At 67.2% G+C, this 21,449-nt stretch overlaps 3 protein-coding genes across 5 annotated transcripts; 2 read left to right on the top strand and 1 right to left on the bottom strand.

Annotated features, from left to right (window-relative positions):
- The first annotated feature begins 91 nt into the window (after nucleotides 1–91).
- CPTP (ceramide-1-phosphate transfer protein) lies at nucleotides 92–3,895 on the top strand. Its single transcript, XM_082832553.1, has 3 exons — nucleotides 92–129; nucleotides 2,094–2,226; nucleotides 2,389–3,895. The coding sequence occupies exons 2-3, from the start codon at nucleotides 2,105–2,107 to the stop codon at nucleotides 2,909–2,911; spliced, it is 645 nt and encodes a 214-aa protein (XP_082688679.1). The 5' UTR covers nucleotides 92–129; nucleotides 2,094–2,104; the 3' UTR covers nucleotides 2,912–3,895.
- Nucleotides 3,896–5,562: 1,667 nt separating this feature from the next.
- Nucleotides 5,563–8,394, top strand: TAS1R3 (taste 1 receptor member 3; the record flags this gene model as incomplete). The annotated part of the gene is given in 14 exon segments (XM_082860371.1): nucleotides 5,563–5,702; nucleotides 5,704–5,779; nucleotides 5,781–5,990; nucleotides 6,067–6,145; nucleotides 6,148–6,384; nucleotides 6,387–6,740; nucleotides 6,743–6,843; nucleotides 6,948–7,130; nucleotides 7,183–7,360; nucleotides 7,526–7,672; nucleotides 7,675–7,692; nucleotides 7,695–7,920; nucleotides 7,922–8,155; nucleotides 8,157–8,394. Coding segments are annotated over 14 exon segments (2,421 nt in total).
- Nucleotides 8,395–9,321: 927 nt separating this feature from the next.
- Nucleotides 9,322–21,248, bottom strand: DVL1 (dishevelled segment polarity protein 1). 3 transcript variants are annotated; one of them, XM_082862488.1, is made up of 16 exons: nucleotides 20,993–21,248; nucleotides 15,557–15,626; nucleotides 15,308–15,429; nucleotides 14,918–15,021; nucleotides 14,537–14,675; nucleotides 14,183–14,276; nucleotides 14,034–14,103; nucleotides 13,811–13,950; nucleotides 13,659–13,735; nucleotides 13,508–13,575; nucleotides 13,209–13,361; nucleotides 12,474–12,605; nucleotides 12,228–12,395; nucleotides 11,912–12,118; nucleotides 11,173–11,212; nucleotides 10,589–10,653 (listed from the first exon to the last, which is right to left on the bottom strand). In XM_082862488.1, the coding sequence occupies exons 1-15, from the start codon at nucleotides 21,160–21,162 to the stop codon at nucleotides 11,202–11,204; spliced, it is 1,725 nt and encodes a 574-aa protein (XP_082718614.1). In that variant the 5' UTR covers nucleotides 21,163–21,248; the 3' UTR covers nucleotides 10,589–10,653; nucleotides 11,173–11,201. The 3 variants fall into 3 exon arrangements, with proteins under 3 accessions (XP_082718612.1, XP_082718613.1, XP_082718614.1); XM_082862486.1 differs by lacking the exon at nucleotides 11,173–11,212 and having other exon boundaries at nucleotides 9,322–10,653; XM_082862487.1 differs by lacking the exon at nucleotides 11,173–11,212 and having other exon boundaries at nucleotides 9,322–10,653; nucleotides 13,284–13,361.
- Between the last annotated feature and the right edge of the window lie 201 nt (nucleotides 21,249–21,449).

Genomic DNA, 21,449 nt, shown 5'->3' with positions numbered 1-21,449 from the left:
CTCGGACCCGCGCATCGGACCTTCTGATTGGGCGGCCGGCAGCCAATCCCGGGCGGTGGGTCAGTGGCCGGGGGCGGGGCCGCGGCCTCCACTGCGGCTGCGCGGGGCAGGTGAGGGGCGGCGTTGCAGGTGAGCCGGACGCGGTGGGATCGAGCTGGCGCTGAGGAAACCCACCCCAACCGAACCGGACGTGGGAGGGGGCGGCCGAGGACCCGACTCCCGCGCTGGCCCGGACCCCGGGCCCCTGAGCCATCCCTGGGCCTCAGCTGGAGCAGGACCCACCCGAGTCCCGGATCCCACCTCGGCGCCACCCGGAGCCCCCTTAGCAGGCGAGACTGGGGCTGTGGTGCCGGAGGGTTGCCCCCTTTTTCCTGGGGTCCTTCAGCTTGCTGTCAGCCACAGGGCTGCGGTGCTCAGGCCGGCCTCAGGACGAGCCCTGACCTTGGGACCGTGGACTGCCCCTGGGGGAGCCTTGGCGGTGCCCTGCATCACCTTCCCAGAGCTGGCAGGCTGCCCGCCCCCGGCCGCGCCGCCCCTGCCCTTCCTGTTTTTTCCAAGCTCTGAAAGGCTGCTGGCACCTCCTGTTGGCTGCTGGCTCAGGTTCTGGGCAGGAAGGCCAGGCCCACAGGATGTCTGGTGACCAGGAAGGTAGCCCTGAGGGCCTCAGAGGCCATCTGCTCGGTGGACAGAAGACTGAGGGCCTGAGAGAGGGGAGGGGTGTTCTAGAAACCTCCGGAGTGTTATCTTCCTGAGTCCAGGCCCGGCTGTCCCCCACACCTGAAGACAGGGTGAGCTCACCTCTGGGCACTCCACCCAGTGCCAGGCATGCGGCCAAGCCGTGGGGCCTGCAGGGCCTCAGCAGCACCTACTGGGCCCCATCAGATGCTCCCAGCAGCCTGGGTGGTGGGCAGGGGAGGGTGTGCGGGCCCGTTTTCCCCAAAGATGTGGGACAGGATCTTAGAACAGTGCACGATTTGCCCGCACAGTGGAAGGCAGACCCTGCCCAGGCACACCAGTGTGCTCTCCTGGCTGAGCTCTCACCACACACCTCGGGCGACCGGGCTCCCACAGTGCTCCCAGCACCAAGAGCACAGGAACCCCCATGCCCAAAGGGGTGAGAGCTTGTCCTGGGCATGAGGTGAGACACAGCTCAGTCCCCAGGGCCTGTCAGAGCCACACTGCAGTGCAGGCCCCAGGCACCCAGGGAGGCAGGGGCTGAGGTGCCCAGCGACACCCACTAACGCTTGGGCACTTGGGTGTTTGTGGAGTGACTATATGAATGCCAGAATCCAGAGCAGGCCTCTGGCCTGGGGCACTTCTGGACTCCCTGGGGCTGGGGGAGGGCCTGTGGCTGTCTTCAGAGCGTGAGAAAACCTGTGTGTGCTCCAGCTGCCCTTCTGTGTGCGACGGGTACAGTTACAGTAGGAGTGAGAAGACTGGTGTCTGTCCATCTGTCGGCAAATGCTGACCCCGCAGCCTCTGCCCTGTGTGTTGCGATGCAGCTTCAAGCAAGGAAGGGCGTGGCCCTCCAGCCTCAGCCCACAGTCTGTCTCTCCACGGTGCTTATCCTTTTACCTACTGTGTTGAACTTCCTGTCTTTGCTATTATCACACACACACACACCTGCCACTAGGATGTTGCCTCAGCAGGGCCAGGCTGTCGGTCTCACTCACAGTGCACTGGAATGGGTGCCTGGCTCTGGGTGGGGACTCAGCAAATACTTCTCCAGTTAGTAGGAACAGACATACACTCAAGAGAGACAGACTATAAACCAGCAAGGAAACCTGAGCAGAGACGCCTCCCGCGAGTGAGACGTGGCAGTGGTTTGACAAGCCTGAGCGTCGGGGGGCCGTGCTAAGAGCCGGGCCAGGCCTGTGTGTCTGCGAGTGTGTGACCCGAGCAGAGCGAGGTGGGCTCCTGGGGAGGAGGGGCTGGCCTGGGGATGGGGGTTATTGTGGGCTTTCACTGGGGAGCAGCAGCAGCCCAGCTGTTTCTTTCCAGCTGCCCCTGCCCTCCCTCCCCGAAATAATGACCGAAGGAGGGAGCCTCCTCACCAGGAGACAACCCACAGCCTGACTCCCGGTGTGTTTCAGTTCCTGTTGAAATGGATGACTTGGAGTCAGAGTTTAATCTGAAAGTTGTCCTGCTCAGTTTCAAGCAGTGTCTCAACGAGAAGGAAGAGGTGCTGCTGGACCACTACCTCGCCAGCTGGAGGGGGCTGGTCAGGTGCGTGCGAGGGCCTTTCCTGGCCACGTGTCCCACTGCGTCCCGCTGGCACTCGTAGTCACCTGCCGGCCCGGTGCTGGTCAGCTGTCCTCACTAGCGGCCCAGAAGGTGGGGGGTGCTCTCCCCCGCACCCCCAGCTGAGCGCCCGCCTCCCTTGCGCAGGTTCCTGAACAGCCTGGGCACCATCTTCTCGTTCATCTCCAAGGATGTGGTGGCGAAGCTGCAGATCATGGAGCAGCTGTGCGGTGGCCCCCAGCAGGAGCACTATAGCACCCTGCAGGCCATGGTGGCCTACGAGGTGGGCAGCCAGCTGGTGGACCTGGAGAGGCGCTCCCGCCACCCCGACTCGGGCTGCCGGACAGTGCTGCGGCTGCACCGCGCCCTGCACTGGCTGCAGCTCTTCCTGGAGGGCATCCGCACCAGCCCTGAGGACGCGCGCACTGCCGCGCTCTGCACTGACTCTTACAATGCCTCGCTGGCCGCCTACCACCCTTGGATCATCCGCCGCGCCGTTACCGTGGCCTTCTGTGCACTGCCCACACGCAAGGTCTTCCTGGAGACCATGAACGTGGGGTCCCCCGAGCAGGCCGTGGAGATGCTGGGCGAGGCCCTGCCCTTCATCGAACGCGTCTACGACATCTCCCAGAGGCTGTACGCCGAGCACGCCCTGCTGGACCTACCCTAGGGGCTGGCAGGCCCAGGTGGGGTGGGCTTCCCCTAATCCAGAGCTGAGTGGGGGCAGCCGGGACCCATCAGTCCCACCGTGGAACTTTCTGGGTCCCCCTGTGAGCTGAGCTCGTCGGGAGCCATTCAGAGCATCCAGCCGCTGCAGACAGGCTTCACGGAGAAGGCAGACGCTGGCCGTCTGCTCCACGCCCGGCCTCTCCTTTGCCTGGGCATCTCATCTTTACTCTCAGCTAAGTTACACTCATGTCCAGTCAGGCCTCTCCCGGGTGGATGAGGTGCAGGAAGCAGTCAGTGGGGGTCAGGATTAGTGTTCATGGAAAAGCTGCCCCTGCCGGGGAGTCGTGGGGCGCAGGACGCAGTGTCTGCCCAGCTGGGCTGCCTTGGGCCCCTCTGTAACGGCTGGCTGTCCCCAGGACAGGGAGAGAGTCCTGGGCAGGGGTCAGCACTGCAGGCTTTCCCCCCGCCCCTCGCCTCCTCAGCCAGGGGCCCACGTGTCCTCAGCAGTGACAGCAGGACCTGAAGCCCTGAGGGAAGGACTGCCCTGCTGCCACTGCCCTGCACACGTGTCAGCCGCCGCCTGGGGCCTAGAGTCTGCACAGCACAGCCTGAGAACCCCCAGGATCCCAGGACTCCTCTGGGCCAGTGCTGGCTTCTCCCTCCCCAGCATCCAGCGAGATGCTGTGCTCCCTCTTCCCTGCCCCTTACTTCTCCATCCCCCGTGGAGCTCAGGAGTCCCAGGATGACATAGCACAAGGGAGGGGGCCTCGACCGCTTTGCCTCAGTGACAGGCTGGCAGGTGGCCACACCCATCCCAGCCATCACCCAGTGCTTGGGGGCCTGGCCCCACCCACTGCCTCTTCACTGTGAGGCCAGGACCTCAGGTGCCAAGGGGACATTATTCACCGTGCAGCAAATGTACATAAGTGCAAGCCTTCAGGTACCCTTAGAAGCTGTAATACGGGTGATGGCTTTTCCAAAATAAATAAACTGCACTTAGCAGAACTGCTGCTCTCCAGGACGGGGGTGTTGGGTGTGCCAGGTACCTGCTCCCAGGCAGTCAGGGCCGTGTCAACCACAGGGACGTGAGGTATGCCCCGGCCAGTGCTGGGGTCCTGCCCGTCTCTGTGCAAGCTTTAGCCCTGCCGAACCCCATCTGTTGCCAAGGTCCACATTATCCCCACTTTAGAGGTGAAACAACTGAGTCACAGAATCACCTAAGTGGCTGAGTTGGAAACGCAGGTCTGAGGCCAGCCACACACCGTGTAGAGAGAAGGAAATTTGCCTGGACTGCAGCCAGTGGAGGGGGGCTGCTCACGCCATGGCAGTGGCCTGGACAGAAGGAGGATGCCTGTCAGGGAGGGTCCTCTCAGACGCTGCACCAAAGCCAGCACTGAATAGCAGTGCCCAACACAAGCCACCTCCAAGTCCCCACACCCAGCGGGGGACCAGAGCCTGGTGTGCCTGCAAAGGCCAGTGACTGAGGGAACAGCCTGGGATTCCCCCGGGCCAGACAGTGAGGGCTGCACGTGTGTGCACGTGTGCATGCAATGGTGCAGGTGCAGGCCCTGTGCATGCGTGTAGCGTGTGTGCTGTGCCATGTGTGCGTGCCCCACAGGGCAGTGGAGACAGGCAAGGACTGGATCCCTAGACCACGTCCCATAAATGTCTGCCGGGCCCCACCGCCATACCCCAGGGCCATCGCTAGCCTCCCCCAGCTCCTCTGGGTGCCTGCAGCCTGGTGTCAGTGAGGCCCCCAGCCCCAGACTGGGGGAGACGGGTCCTCAGGCACCCAGAGGCTAAGCGGGAGCTGCTGGCCTGGCCCCCAGGCCCCTGGCACACCCTGGGGCTGACCTGGCTGCAGCAGCCTGCTTGGTTACAGCATTTCCTCCCTCGCTTGCATGCCGCTCCTCGGGCCCAGCTGTGAGCCTGGCCCGCGCAGGCAGGGCCCAGGCCGGTGTGAGCACGGCTAGCCACGGGGCCCCGCAGCTTCTAGGCCTTAGAGCCTCAAGGTGCACTGTCCCCAGGCAGGCCGAGAGCCCACGGCCTCCCCCTCGGGACCCTCCCCACCCTAGCCACGGGGTGGGAGCGGGCCATCCGGCCACCCACTGTCCTCCTGGCTGGCCTGCAGGGCTGTGGGACACACACCCCCAGGCTGCCCCTGGGCCTGCCGAGGGAGCCACCCCTGCAGTCTCCCACCCCGACTGCCGACAGTGCCTCCCCAGGGCTGGAGGGAGTGTTTCTGTGCCCACTCCCTGGGGCATTGGCACCTCCAAGCCTGTCTCACAGGCAGCCAGAGAATCCAGGCCCCTCTGGCAGACGGGTACAGGGTGACCCCTCTCCAGGAATAGGTGGGTACCAGGGGCTTGGGCACAGGCAGGTAGCAAGGTCACAGTCAGCGGCTGCCCAAAGCCTGCCTGCCCGGGTCACTGTCAGCCAGAGAGCCTAGTGCTGGCATCAGGATGAGTCCAATGTGAACACACCTGTGGGGCCCAGGAGATGGAGGACATCTCCAGGGCCCCGAGCTGGCAGGTGAGGACAGGCAAGCGCTTTGCTAAACAAATCGTCTGCCCCTCCGCGCCCCGACTCCCCATATCTGGCGCCCTGGTCAGTCTGCCCACTTGCTGTCCCTGCTGGAAGCTGCCACCTGCCATGCCAGGCCTGGCTCTCCTGGGCCTCGCGGCTGTCCTGGGCGTCGGGGCAGGGGCCCCGCTGTGCCTGTCCCGGCAGCTCAGCTGGCCAGGGGACTACGTGCTGGGGGGCTCTGCCCCCCTGGGCTCAGCTGAGGATGCTCTCGTCCCCTGGGCTGCTCTGGGCGCTGGCCACGACGATGGCCATGGAGAAGATCAACAGCGGGTCCACCCTGATCCCCGGGGCTGCGCCTGGGCTACAACTTCTTCGACACGTGCTGGGAGCCCGTGGTCGCCGTGAAGCCCAGCTTGGTGCTCATGGCCAAGGCCGGCAGCTGCAGCGTCGCCGCCTACTGCGATTATATGCAGTACCAGCCCCACGTGCTGGCCATCATCGGGCCCCACTCCTTCGAGGTCGCCCTGGTCACCAGCTTCTTCCTCATGCCGCACGTGCACCCCCCAGCCCGCGTCCCCCCTCCTGCCCGCCTCGGGAGCCCCTGCGTCAGGAGCTGCCTTGGACCCGCAGGTCAGCTACGGCGCCAGCACGGACTGGCTGAGCAGCCGTGAGACGTTCCCGTCCTTCCTCCACACGGTGCCCAGCGACGCGGGCAGGTGGCGGCCGTGGTGGAGCTGCTGCGGGAGCTGCACTGGAGCTGGGTGGCCGCCGTGGGCAGCGAAGACGAGTACAGCTGGCAGGGCCTGTGCCTCTTCTCCGGCCTGGCCGACGCCAAGGGCACTTGCATCGCGCGCGAGGGCCGGGTGCCACTGCCCAGAGCCGGCAGCCCGCGGCTGGGCTCCGTGCAGGGCCTGCCACGCCGGGTGAACCAGAGCAGCGCGCAGGTGGTGAGGTGTTCTCTGCCTGCGCTGCCCGCACCCTCTTCAGCTACAGCATCCGCTACAGGCTCTCGCCCAAGATGTGGGTGGCCAGCGAGGCCTGGCTGCCCTCAAACCTGGTCATGACGCTGCCCAGCATGGACCGGGTGGGCACCGTGCTCGGCGTCCCGCGTCAGGGCGCCCAGATGCCCGAGTTCCCGTCCTACGTGCAGACGTGCCTGGCCCTGGCCGCGGACCCCGCCTACTGCGCCTCGCTGGACGCAGGGCAGCCAGGCCTGGAGGAGCACGTGGTGGGGCCGCGCTGCCCCCAGTGTGACTGCATCACCCTGGAGAACGTGACTGACGGACTGCTGCACCGCCAGACCTTCGTGCCCTCGCAGCCGTGTACAGCTTGGCCCAGGCGCTCCATAACACGCTGCTCTGCGACACCTCGGGCTGCCCTGTGCGGGAGCCCGTGCGGCCCTGGCAGGTGAGGGCACGGGAGCTGTGCCACCAGCGCCACCAGGGAGGAGGGACAGTGGGAGCAGGTCTGGGCTGGGGGGGCTCCCCGCCCCCCCGCCCACCCCCCGCCAGCACCCGGAGAACACGCACAACCTGAGCCTGCGGTTTGACACCAACGGGAACGTGGACGTGAATCATGACCTGAAGCTGTGGGTACGGTGGGACCGGACGCCCACACTGCGCACCGTGGGCACCTTCAATGGCAGCCTGCAGCTCTGGCACTCCCAGGTGAGGTGGCACGCGCAGGGAAACCAGGTGAGCGCCAGCCCTGCCTGAGGGAGCGGGGCGGCCCCCAGGGCTCGGGCAGCTGCAGCCAGCCGTGCGGAGCCTGAGCCCCGGGGCCCGTGCCAGGAGCCCGTGCCCGGAGCCCGTGCCCCAGTGCTCGTGGCAGTGCAAGGAGGGCCAGGTACACCGCGTTAAGGGCTTCCACTCCTGCTGTTACGACGGTACCGACTGCAAAGCAGGCAACTACCAGCGCAACCCAGGTGAGCCCTCCGGGGGGCCTTCCCACGCTGTCGCACGAGCGAGGGAGGGTCCCCGCAGGGTCGGGGACACAGGCCTGGCTCTGAGGCCAGAGGCCGTGGCAGGGGCGAGGCTGGGGGAAGCCGACGGCCCCCAGCACCCCCCTCTCCTCCCCCTGCCCTCTGCAGCAAGTGTGACCAGGACCACAGGTCCCCGGACTGGAGCACCGGTGCCTCCCCCGCCGGCCCAAGTTCCTGGGGCTGCTTCTGCTCTGGGCCCGGCTCTGGGCCTGGTGCTGGCAGCCCTGGGACTCTTCATCTGGCGCCGGCACAGCCCATGGTTCAGGCCTCGGGTGGGGGGCCACAGGCCTGCTCTGCCTGGGCCTCGTCTGCCTCAGCGTCCTCCTGTTTCCCGGCCGGCCCAGCCCTGCCAGCTGCCTGGCCCAGCCGCCGCTGCACCACCTCCTGCTCACCGGCTGCTGGAGCACACCCTTCCTGCAGGCGGCTGAGATCTTCGTGGGGTCAGAGCTGCAGCCGAGCTGGGCAGACCGGCTTTGCAGCCGCCTGTGGGGTGCTGGCTGGTATCTTCCCGCCGGAGGTGCCGACAGGCTGGCAAGTGCCGCCCACGGAGGCGCTGGTGCACTGCCACGTGCGCTCCTGGGTCAGCTTCGGCCTGGTGCACGCCACCAACGCCACGCTGGCTTTCCTCTGCTTCCTGGGCACCTTCCCAGTAAAGAGCCAGCCCGGGGGCTACAACGGTGCCTGCGGCCTGACCTCTGCCATGCTGGTCTACTTCATCACCTGGGTCTCCTTCGTCCCCCTTTGCCGACGTGCACGCGGTCTCCCCGCCTGCCGTGCAGATGGGCGCCATCCTCTTCTGTGTGCTGGGCATCCTGGGCACCTCCCACCTGCCTAAGTGCTACCTGCTGCTGTGGCGGCCGGACCTCAACACCCCTGAGTTCTTCCTGGGAGGGGATCCTGGCGATGCCAGAGGGCGAGGCAGCAGTGGGGGCGGGGAGGAGACTCAGGGAGAAAACAAGCGACCCCTGACCCAGTGACCTCACCCCAGTGAACTCATACCTAGTCAAGGTGCCCCCAGACCAAGTCCATATGCAGCAACCTACAGACTATGCCCCAACTCCGCTGTGACTCCCCAGCCCTACATTCTGCTGACCTTGACCCCACAGTGACCTCCAGAGTGCATAAGGGGCCTCAGCTCCGTGGGATCTCAACCCCTGGGGCCCCAGAGGCAGGCTCTGTCCCTGCCCCAGCCAAGCCCTGGCCTGCACAGGTGACCCAGCGCCACTGTTCCAGACAGAAGCCCATGGAGGCTTCCTCGGGGCCCCCCGTAGCCCAGGCTGAGCGCACAGGAAAGCCCCCAGCCAAACCATGTGAAGGCAAAGCTGGATACCACTTGCCTGGCTGGGCCCAGTCTGGGGCCCCCACCCAGCATCCTGTCCAAGAATCGTAAGAGTGGGAGGTTGGTGGGTGCGGTGGGGCTTTCTTGACCCCTCTGCAGGGGTGTGTGCCTGACTGTGGGCCTCAGTGCAGGGCAGAGACCCGCTCAGGAAGGAGGGGGCACCCAGCTTCCTTCTCTCCCTGGCCAGCGAGCCAGTAGAATGTGGTCAGTCCCCTCCAGCACCGCGGACAGAGCCCGGCCAGGGTCGGGGGTCAGCACCAAGCCCAGCACCAGCCGCAAGGACGACCCACCCCACCCCACCCCACCCCACCCTCCACCCCCCGCACCCCCCACCGGAGCCAGGAGCCAGCACCACAGACAGAAGACCGCCCGCCAGGACTGCTGCGGCCAGGGCCTTGTCGCTGAGCTGGCACCCAGAGGACAGCACCTAGCCAGTCCTGGGTCAGCTCTCGGACGGACCCTGGGGAAGCTGACCCGGCCCCTGCACCCCAATCTCCTAAAGTGGTTAAAAAGAGACACAGATCACACGTCGGTCCCATAAAATTAAATGCTTTTTAGTGTTTAAAATAGCATTTACACAGAAGCAGCTCTATTAACTACCTGGACGACGCTCCAGCTCCACACAGTATCTGCAGTGCAGACATGTGCAGGCCAGCGACGCTGGACGGAGGGAGCAGCGTGCGTGCGTGCGTGTGTGCGTGCGTGGGCGGCCACCCCAGGACCGCGGGGAGGGGCGAACTGGCCACGCCCTCTGCCCCAGACCCCGCCCTGGCAGCAGCTGTGTGCATCTGTGGCCCTTGCCCTCAGTGTCACCTTCCCTCTCCTGCCATCTCTCCCTCACCGTTCTCCCGCACACCTTCAGACACACCGTGTGTCCCTGCGGGGTGGGGGTGAACACATGAAACTCTGCTCCAGTGGCTGGGAGTGGGGGACAGCTGACTTGGCCGCCACCCCGTGGAGCACACAGACCAGGCAATAAATAAATAAATTAGATCCCTACCCTGGGCAGCCAGAGAGAGGCCTCGGGGCTAGGACCCTACCCCCGAGAGGGCCCCCCACCCCGGCCTGGGCGGGATGGGGGGTGGGGCCTGTGAACCGGGTGAAGAGGGGGGCCCAGGCCTAGCGGCCACCTCTCAGCTCAACCTGAGGCCCCGTGCACAGCACTGTGGGCAAGTGCGGGTCCCTGAGGCACACGCCAAGGCGGGCAGGTCAGACCTGCCTGAGCACAGGGAGATGGAGGCCCCCCCACCAGGGTCTGCACAGACACAGCTGCTCTGGCCAGGAGGACGGGCTGCCATCCAGGTTACGGTGGCCTGGCCTACCCTCAGCCCCTCTCCTCCAGCCTGCTGCCACTCTGGCCAGGCCCAGACCCCATGGCACGAAGCACAGGCTGGTCTGGCCCAGGAAGGCCACGAAGGCCACACAAGCTCCAGGTGCAGCCCCTCCTGCAGGGGCAGCAGGACCACTGGCTGGAAGCAGTGGCCAGGCCGGAAGCACTCTCTCCTTGGTCACATGATATCGACAAAGAACTCACAGGGGTTCCCCATGGCCTTCTGGAAGGACTGGCGGCTGCCTGTCAGCTCTGGGGGGACAGCGGCCAGCTCCCGGACAGGCGGCCCCCCAGGCGGCCCGCCCACCACCGAGTACGCCTTTGTCAGGGGGTGCAGCGGGGGGAGCCCTGGGGCGGCGGCCGAGGCCTGGCTGCGCGGGCTGCTGCCACGGCTGAGCTGGCCAGCAGGACGCTCCCGCCAGCCGCCGCTGCCCACCCCGCTTGGCACTGTGTGGTCCGACTCGCTGCCACTGCCCCCAGCTCCAGCCGACCGGCTCTCCTTCTCGCGCCCCAGGGCCCGACGGCTGCTCCCGCCAGCGCTCCGGGTGGACCCACTGCTTTTGCTTCCTGGGGTCAAGAAGGGGGGAGAGGAATGGGACGGTCAGTGCCGGGCCTTGCCTCTTCCAAGATGGCCGGCCATTGCGAGGACAACCAGGGGCAGAGCCTGGTGGTCCTGAGCCGGGGTGCAGGTGGAGGGGGGAGCCATGCAGACACAAGGGCTGGGCCGGCCCCGCCCAGGAAAGCAAGAGCAGCTGCAGCAGGCCGGGGGGGGGGGGGCGCGGGGGGGCAGTGGCAGACAGGCAGGGACACCAGGGCCAGCTCAGTGCCCCCACTCCTCACCCCAGTGCCTGGACCGAGGGCCTGGTCTTGCAGCTGAGAAACCGAGGCCCAGAGAAGGCCGTGTGTGCTTGGCGCACCTGCCGGCCATCTTGGGCTCCCCACCCAAGACCCGCCTTTCGTCTGACCCTGGAGCCCTGGCTGGCCACTCGGCTCAGCCCCTCCTCGGCTCAGGAAGTGTCGGGAACCTGAAGACGCCCACTGGCTGGGGATGTGCCGGGAGGGACGCCGGGCAGGACCCTGGCTTACCGGCCCCGAGGGTCCGTTCCGCTAGTCCTTCAGTCTAAGGCTTGCCCAGCACAAAGCAAGGGATAGATGAGTTACAGAGCAGGCCCGGCTGGGCACCCACACCCTGCTACCAGGGTGTGACCCCACCGGCTGGGCCTGTCCAGGGTCCACAGGTGCCCAACACGGCTTCCCCTCAGACACCACTATCCTCCGATCCACTCTCCTGTCTCCCCGTCCCTTTCTGGGTCCACCGGGCCAGCCACCAGACCTCTCCCCAGACGCTGGGGGCACGGGCCCATGGACCTCACTGACCCCACTGAGCCTCGGGACACTTCCAACAGGTCCCCTCCTCAGGGACACCCCAAGCTTCCCGCTCAGCTGCCCCACACATCCCAGCATCGGGCTGCGCCGTCTATGAAACTGTCACCTCCGGCTGCAGGTGGAAGGCGGAAGTCTCTGTCCTCCACTGTGTCCTGGGGTCCCCATGCCACTCCCCCACCCGGGCCACCACACCCCGACGCCCCCATCCTTCCCACACCACCTCTGGCCTCTGCCACGGCTGGAGCACCGGCCCCCACACGCAACCCCTGAAGCCTCCGGGTTCTTCTCTCTGGCCCCTCTTCGACCACTCGCCCCTTCTAGAAGGAGCCACCCAGGGCCCAAGCACAGAGCGGATGGGAGCGCACAGGGTGGAGGAACCGGCACACAGGGCAGAGCTAGGCGGTGGGGAAGGTGTGGCGGCCGGGCGGGAGGCCCTCACCTTCACTCTGCTGACTGCCAGCACTGCCGCTGCCGTAGCCGAAGCCGGGGTCCTGGTACGCGGGCGGGAAGCAGGGCGGGGGCCCCGGGTACTGGTAGGGGTAGCCCTGCCCCAGGGGCCAGGGGGCGGCCGGGTGGGGCAGCGGGGCCAGCGTGTCCTGATCCGAGGCCCCGCTGGAGCCGCTGTTGAGGTTCAGCGCCGCGAAGTCTGCGAAGGGGTAGGCGGGGGTGAGGGGGGTGGGTGGCGCGGGGCGGGGGTGGGCGCGGGGCGGGGTGGGCGGGCCCTCTGGGGACCCCGCCCCGCAGCCCCTACTCACTGCTGCACAGGTCCCCGAAGACGTAGTAGCACTGCTCGGAGAAGGTGATCTTGTTCACCGTGTGCCGCAGGAAGCCGCGCTTCAGCATGCTGCTGGCGTACCTGCGCGCCTCCCGCCGCTCACGGAAGCCCTCCAGGTGCGTGTACAGCCAGTCCACCACGTCCGCCCCTGGTGTGATGGGTGGCCGTCAGGCAGGGGCCCGGGGCCGCCCCGCCCCGCCCCCTCTGCTGGCCGTGGGACCCTCACCAATGACGGCGTTGGCGATGGTGATCTTGAGCCACATGCGGTCGCGGATCTCCAGGCCTGAGTCCGGCAGCTGCATGACCCGGACGACAGCGCCCATGTCACTCTTCACCGTCAGCGGCACCTCCTCCAGCTCTGCAAGGCACGGCCTCCTCCTCAGCCCGAGTGGCTGACAGACAGGGCGGGGGTCAGAATGGACCCCAGGCCCCACCTGCCGCACCCCCTCAGAGACCAGACTGCTGGCCCAGTGACTGGGGGGTCCAGCCCCACTGCTTGACAGCTCCGAGGGTCAGGGAGCCGGCACATGGGGGTGGGCGGGGGCTGGACCTTCGTCGCCTACCCTGCAGGCGCTTCATCAGAATCTGGGGTCCAACCAGGACGAGGACCCCACGGGCGGAGATCGGGCCTCTTCAACCCCCTCCCCCGCGAGCTCGGGGCTATTAGTCATGTTAGTGGCAGGAAAGCCAGGTGAGGGCCCTGCTCAGACAGCCGCCCCTCCCCGCCCCGCCCCGCCCCGCAGGCAGACCCCTGGGCTGGCCGGGGCCCCTCCAGGCATCTTCCATCTCCACCACGTGAACAGAGGCTGGGAGGAGGGCAGAGCCCTGTGGGCGCTGCATCTGACTGCCGGACCCTGGCATGGGCTGGGCCTTGGGTGCAACCGACCATCCCCATCCGGGGCGCCGCGGCCAGGCCCTCGCCTGGGGCCTCAGTTCCCTGGTCTCGTGAGCCACCACTTACGCGGAGCGCCGGGCACCGAGCTGGTTAGTGAGGAGGTGCTGGTGCGCGTGACGGCGCTGGAGCAGGGGCTCGTACCGTAGCGGGGCAGGGCTCCGGTCAGCGCCGCCGTGTGCGACAGCCAGGCGGCCGGGTCAATGGGCCGAACGGGGTCAGCTGGGCGGCCACCGCGCGGCAACAGACGGACGGACGGACGGACGGCGGGAGAGAGAGCAGAGCACAGGGGCGCAGAGGAGAGAGGACCTTCAGGCCGCGCTGGGCACCCCCCGCCCCCGCCCCGCTGGCCCCGTGGGGTCACTCACCCCTCGGGATGGTGAAGTAGCTGCGGGGCGTCGGGTCCCAGCACTTGGCCACAGTGAGGCTGATGGGCCTGCGGGGAGGGCGGGTCACACGGCGAGGCCCCGGGGGGACCCCCCAACTCTCAGCCCCTGCCCCGCCCGCCCCGCGCCTCACCCTGTCTGGGACACGATCTCCCGCAGGACCCGCACCGCGTCGTCGTTGCTCATGTTCTCAAAGTTGACGTCGTTCACCTGGGGACGAGGGGTCAGCGCGGTGTGTGCGGGTGCCGGCCCCCCGGCCCCCCAGTGGCTCCCCCGGCCCCGCACCTGCAGCAGCATGTCACCCGGCTCGATGCGGCCGTCGGCAGCCACGGCGCCGCCCTTCATGATGGAGCCGATGTAGATGCCGCCGTCGCCGCGGTCATTGCTCTGGCCCACGATGCTGATGCCCAGGAAGTGGTGCCTCTCTGCAGAGAGGGGGGGTGAGCAGGTGCCCCCCACCCGAGGACCCCCGTGCCAGGCCCGAGGACCTGCCCCGCCGAGGCCTCACCCATGTTGAGCGTGACGGTGATGATATTCAGGGACATGGTGGAGTCCGTGATGCTGCTGAAGGAGGAGGCCTGCGGGGGGCGCCAGGTGAGGGGCTGCGGGTGGGACCGCGGCTGGGACCCACCTGCCCGCTCGGGCCTCCACACCTACCCGGTCTGTCTGCCGCAGGCGCTGCTTCCGCCGCCGGCGCTTGTGCTTCCGGATGAGCCGGGAGGAGGTGCTCTGCTCCGTGGAGCTGCTCAGCCTGGCGGGGTCGGGGCGTGGGGGGTGGGGGGTGGGGGGTGGGGGTGGGGGCGGTCGGCGCAGAGTCAGGGCCTGGCCACCCCTCCCCCACGCAGCAGAGGAAACTGAGGCCAGAGGGGCGGGGGCGGGGCCAGACCTGGGGAAAGCCGCCCCCGCAAGACAGCGAGCCACCAGCAGGGCCCCCTGCCCACACGTGCACATGCACGCGGACACACCCTGCGCACACGCCCCGCCCCGCTGCGCACCCCAGCCCTCGCCCACCGGCTGGTGTTGTCGTCCTCCTCCGAGTCGATGAAGCTGCTGGACTCAAGTTCACTGCTCAGCACGGTGGACGCGCTGTCGGGGGGCAGCCCTAGGTCCCGCCGCCGGTCCCCCCTTGGGTGCCCGTTGGTCCGGGCGGCTATGGGGACAGCAGGGAGGGGGGCTGGTTGTGGGGTCCCCTGGAGGTCACGGGCGGCCCTGCAGCCTAGAGCACCTGTTGACCTGGGAGCTGGCAGGGTGACCGCTGGGTTGCTGGGGGGGCCACTAGGGTCCTGGAACCTCTGCCAAGGGACCCCCGCTGGACAGGGCAGTACCTGGGGGTCAGCAGGGGCTTGGGGCGCCCATGGGGTCCCGGGGAGGTCAAGGGTGTGGCCTCGTTACCCTCCTCGCGGTTCCGGCGTCGGGCTCGCTCCCGCCGGTGGCTGACCAGGGACTCCGTGCCGGTCTCGTTGTCCATCCCATCTCGGCTGCCGGCCACATTCGGGCTGTGCCGACGAGGGGGGCTGGGCTGGGGCGGCCGGGCCACTCACGCCTCGAACGCCCTCTCAGCTTCTCTGCTGCCCTCGTCTGGTGGGACCCCGACTCCAGCAGGGGCCCCCATCCACCCGCTGGCCCACTCCAGGCCTCTCCGCCCGCCCCTCCTCTGCTGACCAGCGCCTACTGACCGTGGGTCCCTGCTCAGGGACCTGCCCCTCCCCACCCCTAAGAGGCCTGGCAGGACACAGGCCCCTCAGAACCACTGGGCTCAGCGCCACCCCTCAGAGTCCTTACTGGAAGGAGGGGGGCCGGGAGTCCCCGATGCCGCCTGTCCGCTCGAGAGGCGGAGGCAGGTCTGCGTGGCCGTCAGTGCCCTGAGACCCTGCATCCGAGTGTGTGCCCTCAGCCAGGACCAGCTGCGGAGGAGAGCAGGGCTCAGGGACCGGCTTCCAGGCGAGCCTTGGCAGGGCACCGGGGCACAGGTGACCAGCCTCCTCCACTCCCACCAGCCCAGGGCCCTCTGCCAGCACCCCGTGGACTCACCCAGGAGACCACGCGGCCGTTGAAGCAGGGCAGCCTAGCATTGTCGTCGGAGATCTCCTCCTTCACAACCCTGCAGGCAGATGCAGCCGTGAGGCCACTGCAGTGGGGCCCAGCCCAGCACTGGGCTCTGGACGAGGGGCCCCAGCTTGTCTGGGGTGCAGGCCACACGGGGCGTCCAGCCACACGCGCAGATGTCAGCCTGTGCGGATGCCCGCACCCGGCACCTCCCTTCCCAGGAACCTTTACCACCCTTCCAAGGGCCCCTTCCAGGGTCCAGGTCCAAGGGGACCCAGACACTCCCAGCACCAAGGGTCACTGCCTGAACGGCCCTAAAATGCGCGTATCTGCCTTGCTCTGCGCCTCCGTGCCCCCCCGGCCTGTGCATGGTGAGGGCAGAGCCCACCCTGCCAGCCTAGAACAGGGCCTGGTTCACAGCAGGCCTCAGCACAGATGCGGGCAGGTCGAGAGGGCACAACACACAGACCGACACGCACACACTCCAAGGGCAGGCGGCCGCCCCCCCGGCCCATCGGCCCAGCCAGGGAGACAAAAACAGACCCCCACTCACGGCACCAGCCCAACTCGAGACCTGGAAGGGCAGCCAAGCTCAGGGCCAGCTGGGGCCACAGAGAAGCCTCAGGCCCTGGAGGGCAGCGAGCGCCACCAGCCATACCACTGCCCAGCGGCTAGCCCTGGCCTATCCCTTAATGCCGCCCCCAATCAGGGGGACTTGGGGTGGGGTGGGAGAGGCAGGTCGCCGAGGGCCCGGCAATGCTAACTGGGAAGGAGGCCAATGACCCTGGGGCCAGAAACTGGTTGGGGAGGTCCAGGTGTCAGGTTCAAAAGGGTGAGGAGGGCAGCAGGGGAAGGGCCACGGGGCAGGGCGGGCAGTGCTGTGGCCCAGACACATCCCACACTGCGGCCTCCCCGGTGGCCCGGAGGCCCGGAGAGCAGGGCAGGCAGGGCGGGGCCTGTGGCAGGAGGGGCCCCGAGGCCCTGCCCCCTGAAGGCCAGCCCTGCCCAGCGTGGCAGGTTCCTACACTTGGGCTTGGGCCCAGTGCAGAAACAGGAGCCGGGAGACCAGGCAGGAAGCGGCCTTGTGGCCCGCTGGGCACAGACACCGCGACTCGGCTAGTCCTTGGCAGCAACAGGTGGCACAGGACGCTCCCATCCAGAGAGCAAGGCTCCAGTCCACCCCACCCACCAGGAGAGGGCCCAAGACCTCAGGGCAGAGTGGACAGAGGAGACGGGCCAGCCTGGGAGGGAGGGGGCACCCCGCCAGGGTCCTTCGGTGACCCCCCCCCCGTTCTGTGCCTGTGTGGCATCCCAGGGCCAGCCACACAGGTACAGATGAGGTGGACAGAACAAGGGACAGAAAGAGTCATTTCTCAGGACGCCCCCTCTCCCCAGTGAGGGGCAGACACTGTGTTTGTGGCCCCCACTCACACATCACAGTCCAGCAGAGCTGAGCTCTGGGGAGGCCGAGACCCAGCCCAAGATTTAGTCAAGGAGGCCACACAGAAGTTTGTCACCCCAGGAAGACCTGCGGTGGCCTGGGGACACTTGTGGTTCTGCCAGCTGCAGCCAACAGACGGGGCTGCAGCAAGCCCTCCCGGGGGCCCAGCAGGCCCCAAGCACGGTCTCTGAGTGACTGCGGTGACAGAGACATGGGAGGGACCTGGCTCCCACTTCACAGCCCCGGTGGCCCGGCCGGCGGCCTCCCCTGCCGCCCCCCCGCCCCCGCCCTCGCCCTTTCTGACTCACACCACGGGGCCTGCCTGGCTCCCCCAGAGGTGGACACCCCAGGCAGAGGGGCCCAGGGGCATGCTGAGTGCCCACACGGCCAGAGCCTCCAGGTGACCCGCCGCCCGGGGCTGCCTGAGGCCCCCATGTAGCCCACCCACACACGAACGCCCCTCCCAGGGCCCAGAGGCGCTGCTTCCCTGGCCCTCTCCAGCCTGCGAAACACACACCTTGCAGCCTGCACTACGGAGCATCCTGCCCTCCACCGGGCGTTGGGGCGCTGAGGGGCAGCTAGGCCGGGACAGCAGGGAGGGAGGGGCATGTGCCCCAGCCCCCAGGACAAAGGGCACAGGGGCACACGCTGCCCACCCCCGGCGATGACCAGGGATAGGGACGAGGTCGGGGGTGGGGTTGGGGGAGGCCTTGGCCAAGCCTGGGGAAATGCCCCCCACACAACCCCAGGGCTCCCCTGAGGTCTGAGAGTAGACCTCAGGAGCAGTGGTCAGTGAAGACACTGAACCTTGTGGTGGCCACCCAGGGGCACCCCCATTGGCCTCTTGCCCACAACCTCAGGATTCCTGGCGAAATCCCAGTTACCCTAGAACTTGGGCTGCCCAGCCCCGCCCGCTACCCCTGCAGACTCGCCCCGCCAAGGAATCTGCTCAGAGCGGGGCCCTTGGAGCTGAGCCAGGGGCCCAGGGGGACCCCTGGGCTCCCAGAGGCCCAGTGGGATGGCCCCAACTATGTCCCCAGAGGCACAGTGTTCCCCCATGGGTCGGGGTCCTCAGCTCCCCCAGAGCCTTCCTCTGTCCCCTCACTGCCTCCTGCCCAGGCCCAGGCTCTGCAGGCCTCGGGGTGAGTGGATCCAAGTCCTCCAAGCCCTGCCACAAGCTCCGGGGGGTGACCCATCTAGACTCTCCCAACACCACTAGGGGCACTGACCCCAGATGGTGGGCAGAGTGGGAGCTCGGGCAGCCTGCGCCAGGCCAAGCGCAGCCCCCCACTGCACCCCCCAGGGCCCACAGACAGATGGCCCCACAGACCGGAGCTCCTGGCGCAGAGATGCAGGGGCCAGGGCCACTGCCAAGTCCAGCCAGGCCTGGAATCGGCAAGGCAGCCCTGGCAGCAGAAACCTGTGAGCCAGACACCCTCACCCTCTGCCACTCAGCCCAAAGGCTGGGCCCAGACGTCTCCCTGCACTGCCGCTCACCAAACCCAATGCCTGGCACTTCCAGGCCAGCCGAGCACAAGCCCAGAGACCCTCCCCAGCTTCGCTGGGACACAAAAGCTGTGACCTGCATGGGAAAAGTGGGAGGTGGGTGCAGGACTCGCCACCCACTTGGCCAAAGATGCCCGTGGGGAGTGGGACCCGGCCCAGAGCATGGGGCGGTGGCCACACCTTAGACTTAGTAAGGGAAGGGGTTCCCTTCCTGGCCAGCCGTGGCCAGGAACAGAGGCCCCAGGAACTCAGGGCCCAGCCCACAGTGGGCTGAGGGGTTGGGGCAGGAAGCCCAGGCTCACCAGGTGCCCTCACAGTCCCCAATCTGAGGCCACCCCTCTTATGAGGGGGCTGCTGCCCCAGCCCAGCCAGGACCTGCCCCCACTTTCCCCAACCTCCAGCTACATCCACTAGGTATCTAGGGTGAGCTTCCAGCTCTCATTTATACTAAAGTGTGAGTGACTATTCAGCCCCTCCCAGAGGAAATTTATTACACTGAGTAAATGATTCTACAGAATAAATAAAACTTGGAGCTCTGTAGGTAGACCTCAGGGGAGGGGAGGAAGAGGCAGATCCTCTCCAAGGGTCCCTGAGGCCAACAGGCCACAAACCAGAGGTCTCGGGGGTGGGGAATAAGGTGAGCCTCCCCTGCTCTGTCTGCCCATTTCGCCTTCCAGAGTCACCCGAATCCCTCCCCGTCCCAGCCCAGCCTACTAGCCCGGTCTTGTTCTCTCCCCCCTCATCCCAGTCATGCTGAGACAACCTGAAGAACTCCTACTTGTGCTTCAAGACCCAGATCTGCCTGCCCACTGACCTCCTAGGCCAGGGCACCCATGGGTCCTGCAAATCCTCCAGCAGGCCCAGCCTCTGCTGGGAGTGCACCTTGATGGGGGCAGGGGTCTCTGCAGCTCAGCAGCTACCAGACGGAGGACCAGGGTCAGGGCCCTCAGGATGCACCCCAGATCATGGTCCAAGGGCAGCAACCTAGGGGGTTGGGCACACACTGTGCCTCACATTCCCTGCTGGCTTTGGTTTGTGACAGAGCATGTGTGACTTCAGTAATTTTTGTTGAAATAATAAACTAAGTTAAAAACAAAAGCACCCTTTCACATACCCAGTGCTCACAGCCAAAGCACAGCAGACCCAGAGCAGTGAGACTGTAGCAGATCACCCAACGAGGGCTGGCTCCCCAAATCAATGCCCTACCCAGGGGAGCCCAGCCTGGGGGTGGCTCCTAACACGAGCCCGGCAGGGCTGCAGGCTGCCAAGAGCACATGCCCCCTTCTCTGCCTCTCCCTGGTGCTGGGGAGGCATGAGAGTCCAGCTGCCCACATGTCCCTCAGGCCTTCTTGAGGGCCACAAAGTAGCCTCAGCTTGACCTGACCTGGGCCTGCCCAAGGCCCATGCAAACCACAGAATCCAGGAAATGGCTCAATGTCCAAGTCCCGAGACACAGCCACAGACAAGGACACGGGCTGCCTGAGGGCACCCAGGCACACCTGCTCCGCGCACGAGGCCTCTGGGTGCCCCCCCCCGCCCCCGCCCCAGCACCGCTGAGCAGGGGACTCAGGTTACCCGTGGCTGTGCCGGGTCAGGCCTCAAGCGGACAGCCAGCCTCCAGCTCACCGCTCATCGTTCCAGAGGCCCAGCCCAGCACAAGCGGGAAGTCCCCACGGCCAGAACAGCCACCACTAAGGGCAGACATGCGGACGCTGACACAGAAGCTGCCCCGAGTCAGCAGTTGGCCTGGGCCACTCCCAGGAACCCAAGTGCCATGTGGCTCAGCAGGGACAGAAGCCCTGTGGCCAGCAACCCCGGGGCAGGGGTGGGTGGAATAAAGCCCCACATTGCCCAGTGACCCTTGACCTCTGCCCTGTCCCGAGGGCCCGGGAGAAGGGGGTCAGGAGGAGGCTATCCTGAGCCTCCAGAAACGTCTGCAGACCCTAGCAGACAGATCTGTGCCCCTGTCCCAGATCACCTCATTTCCCCCATGCTAACTAGGGAACCCACTGGGTGGCCGGCACCCTGTCCCCACCCCAACCCCTCCCCTCCCAACACTCGGACACTCCTCTGACCCCAAGCCCCATGAATCGCAAGCTCTCCAGGCCATCCCTAAGCATCTGACCTCCACATAAGGGGGGCAAAGGACCCTAAGCCTGACAGGTGCCAAGGTGGTATTTTCGAGGTCGACCTGGACTACAGACCTCCACCGCAAGTCACACTCAGGACAGGATCCAGGGCAGGTGGAGAAGCCAGGACCCTCGCCTGCCCACCGTCCAGAGCTCTCAGGCTCCTGGGCAGGCAGTCAGGGGCCCAGGCGTCCCCTGCTCAGGGCACAGACAGGTGGGACACACCGCACCGGGGCGCGCAGGCACGGGGAGGCACCGCCCGGGTCACAGCCCCAGGATCTGCCCTGCCTGGCGCAGACAGGTGCCCACACGCGCGCCCGCGCACAGGCCCTGTGGCCCACTGACCCGAAGTCCTGGTCCATGGACTTGAAAAAGAATTTGTAGGCGTGCACGGGCCGGTTGCTGAGCACGTTCTTGAAGTCGGCCAGCGTGACGCGCTCGGGCGCCACGGGCAGCTTGACCAGGTACGGCGTCTCCTCCTCGTCCATGTGATAGATGATCTTGGTCTCCGCCATGGCGCGGCGCTAAGGCCCGGCCCGGGCCTTGGACGCGGGCGCCTCCCCGCCGCCGCCCCGCGCCCCGCCCGCGCGCCGCTCCCGGCCCAGCCGCGACCAGGCCCCCGCGCCCCCGCCCGGCCGCTCCGGCCCCGCCCGCCCTGCCGGCCTCAGCCCCGGCCCCGGCCCCGCGCACACCACGGCTGCTGCCCCGCCGCCCGCGGCCACCCATGCGCCCCCGGCCCGGGACGCAGGCAGGGAGGGCGCGAAGCCCGCCGCGTCCGTGCGCCCCGCCGCCGCCCCCTCGG

This window comes from Leucopleurus acutus (genome assembly GCF_964270905.1).
Source record: "Leucopleurus acutus genome assembly, chromosome: 2".
Lineage (NCBI taxonomy): Eukaryota > Metazoa > Chordata > Mammalia > Artiodactyla > Delphinidae > Leucopleurus > Leucopleurus acutus.
The sequence above is the reverse complement of the archived record's forward strand: the minus strand, read 5'-3'. Positions and strand labels throughout refer to the sequence as shown.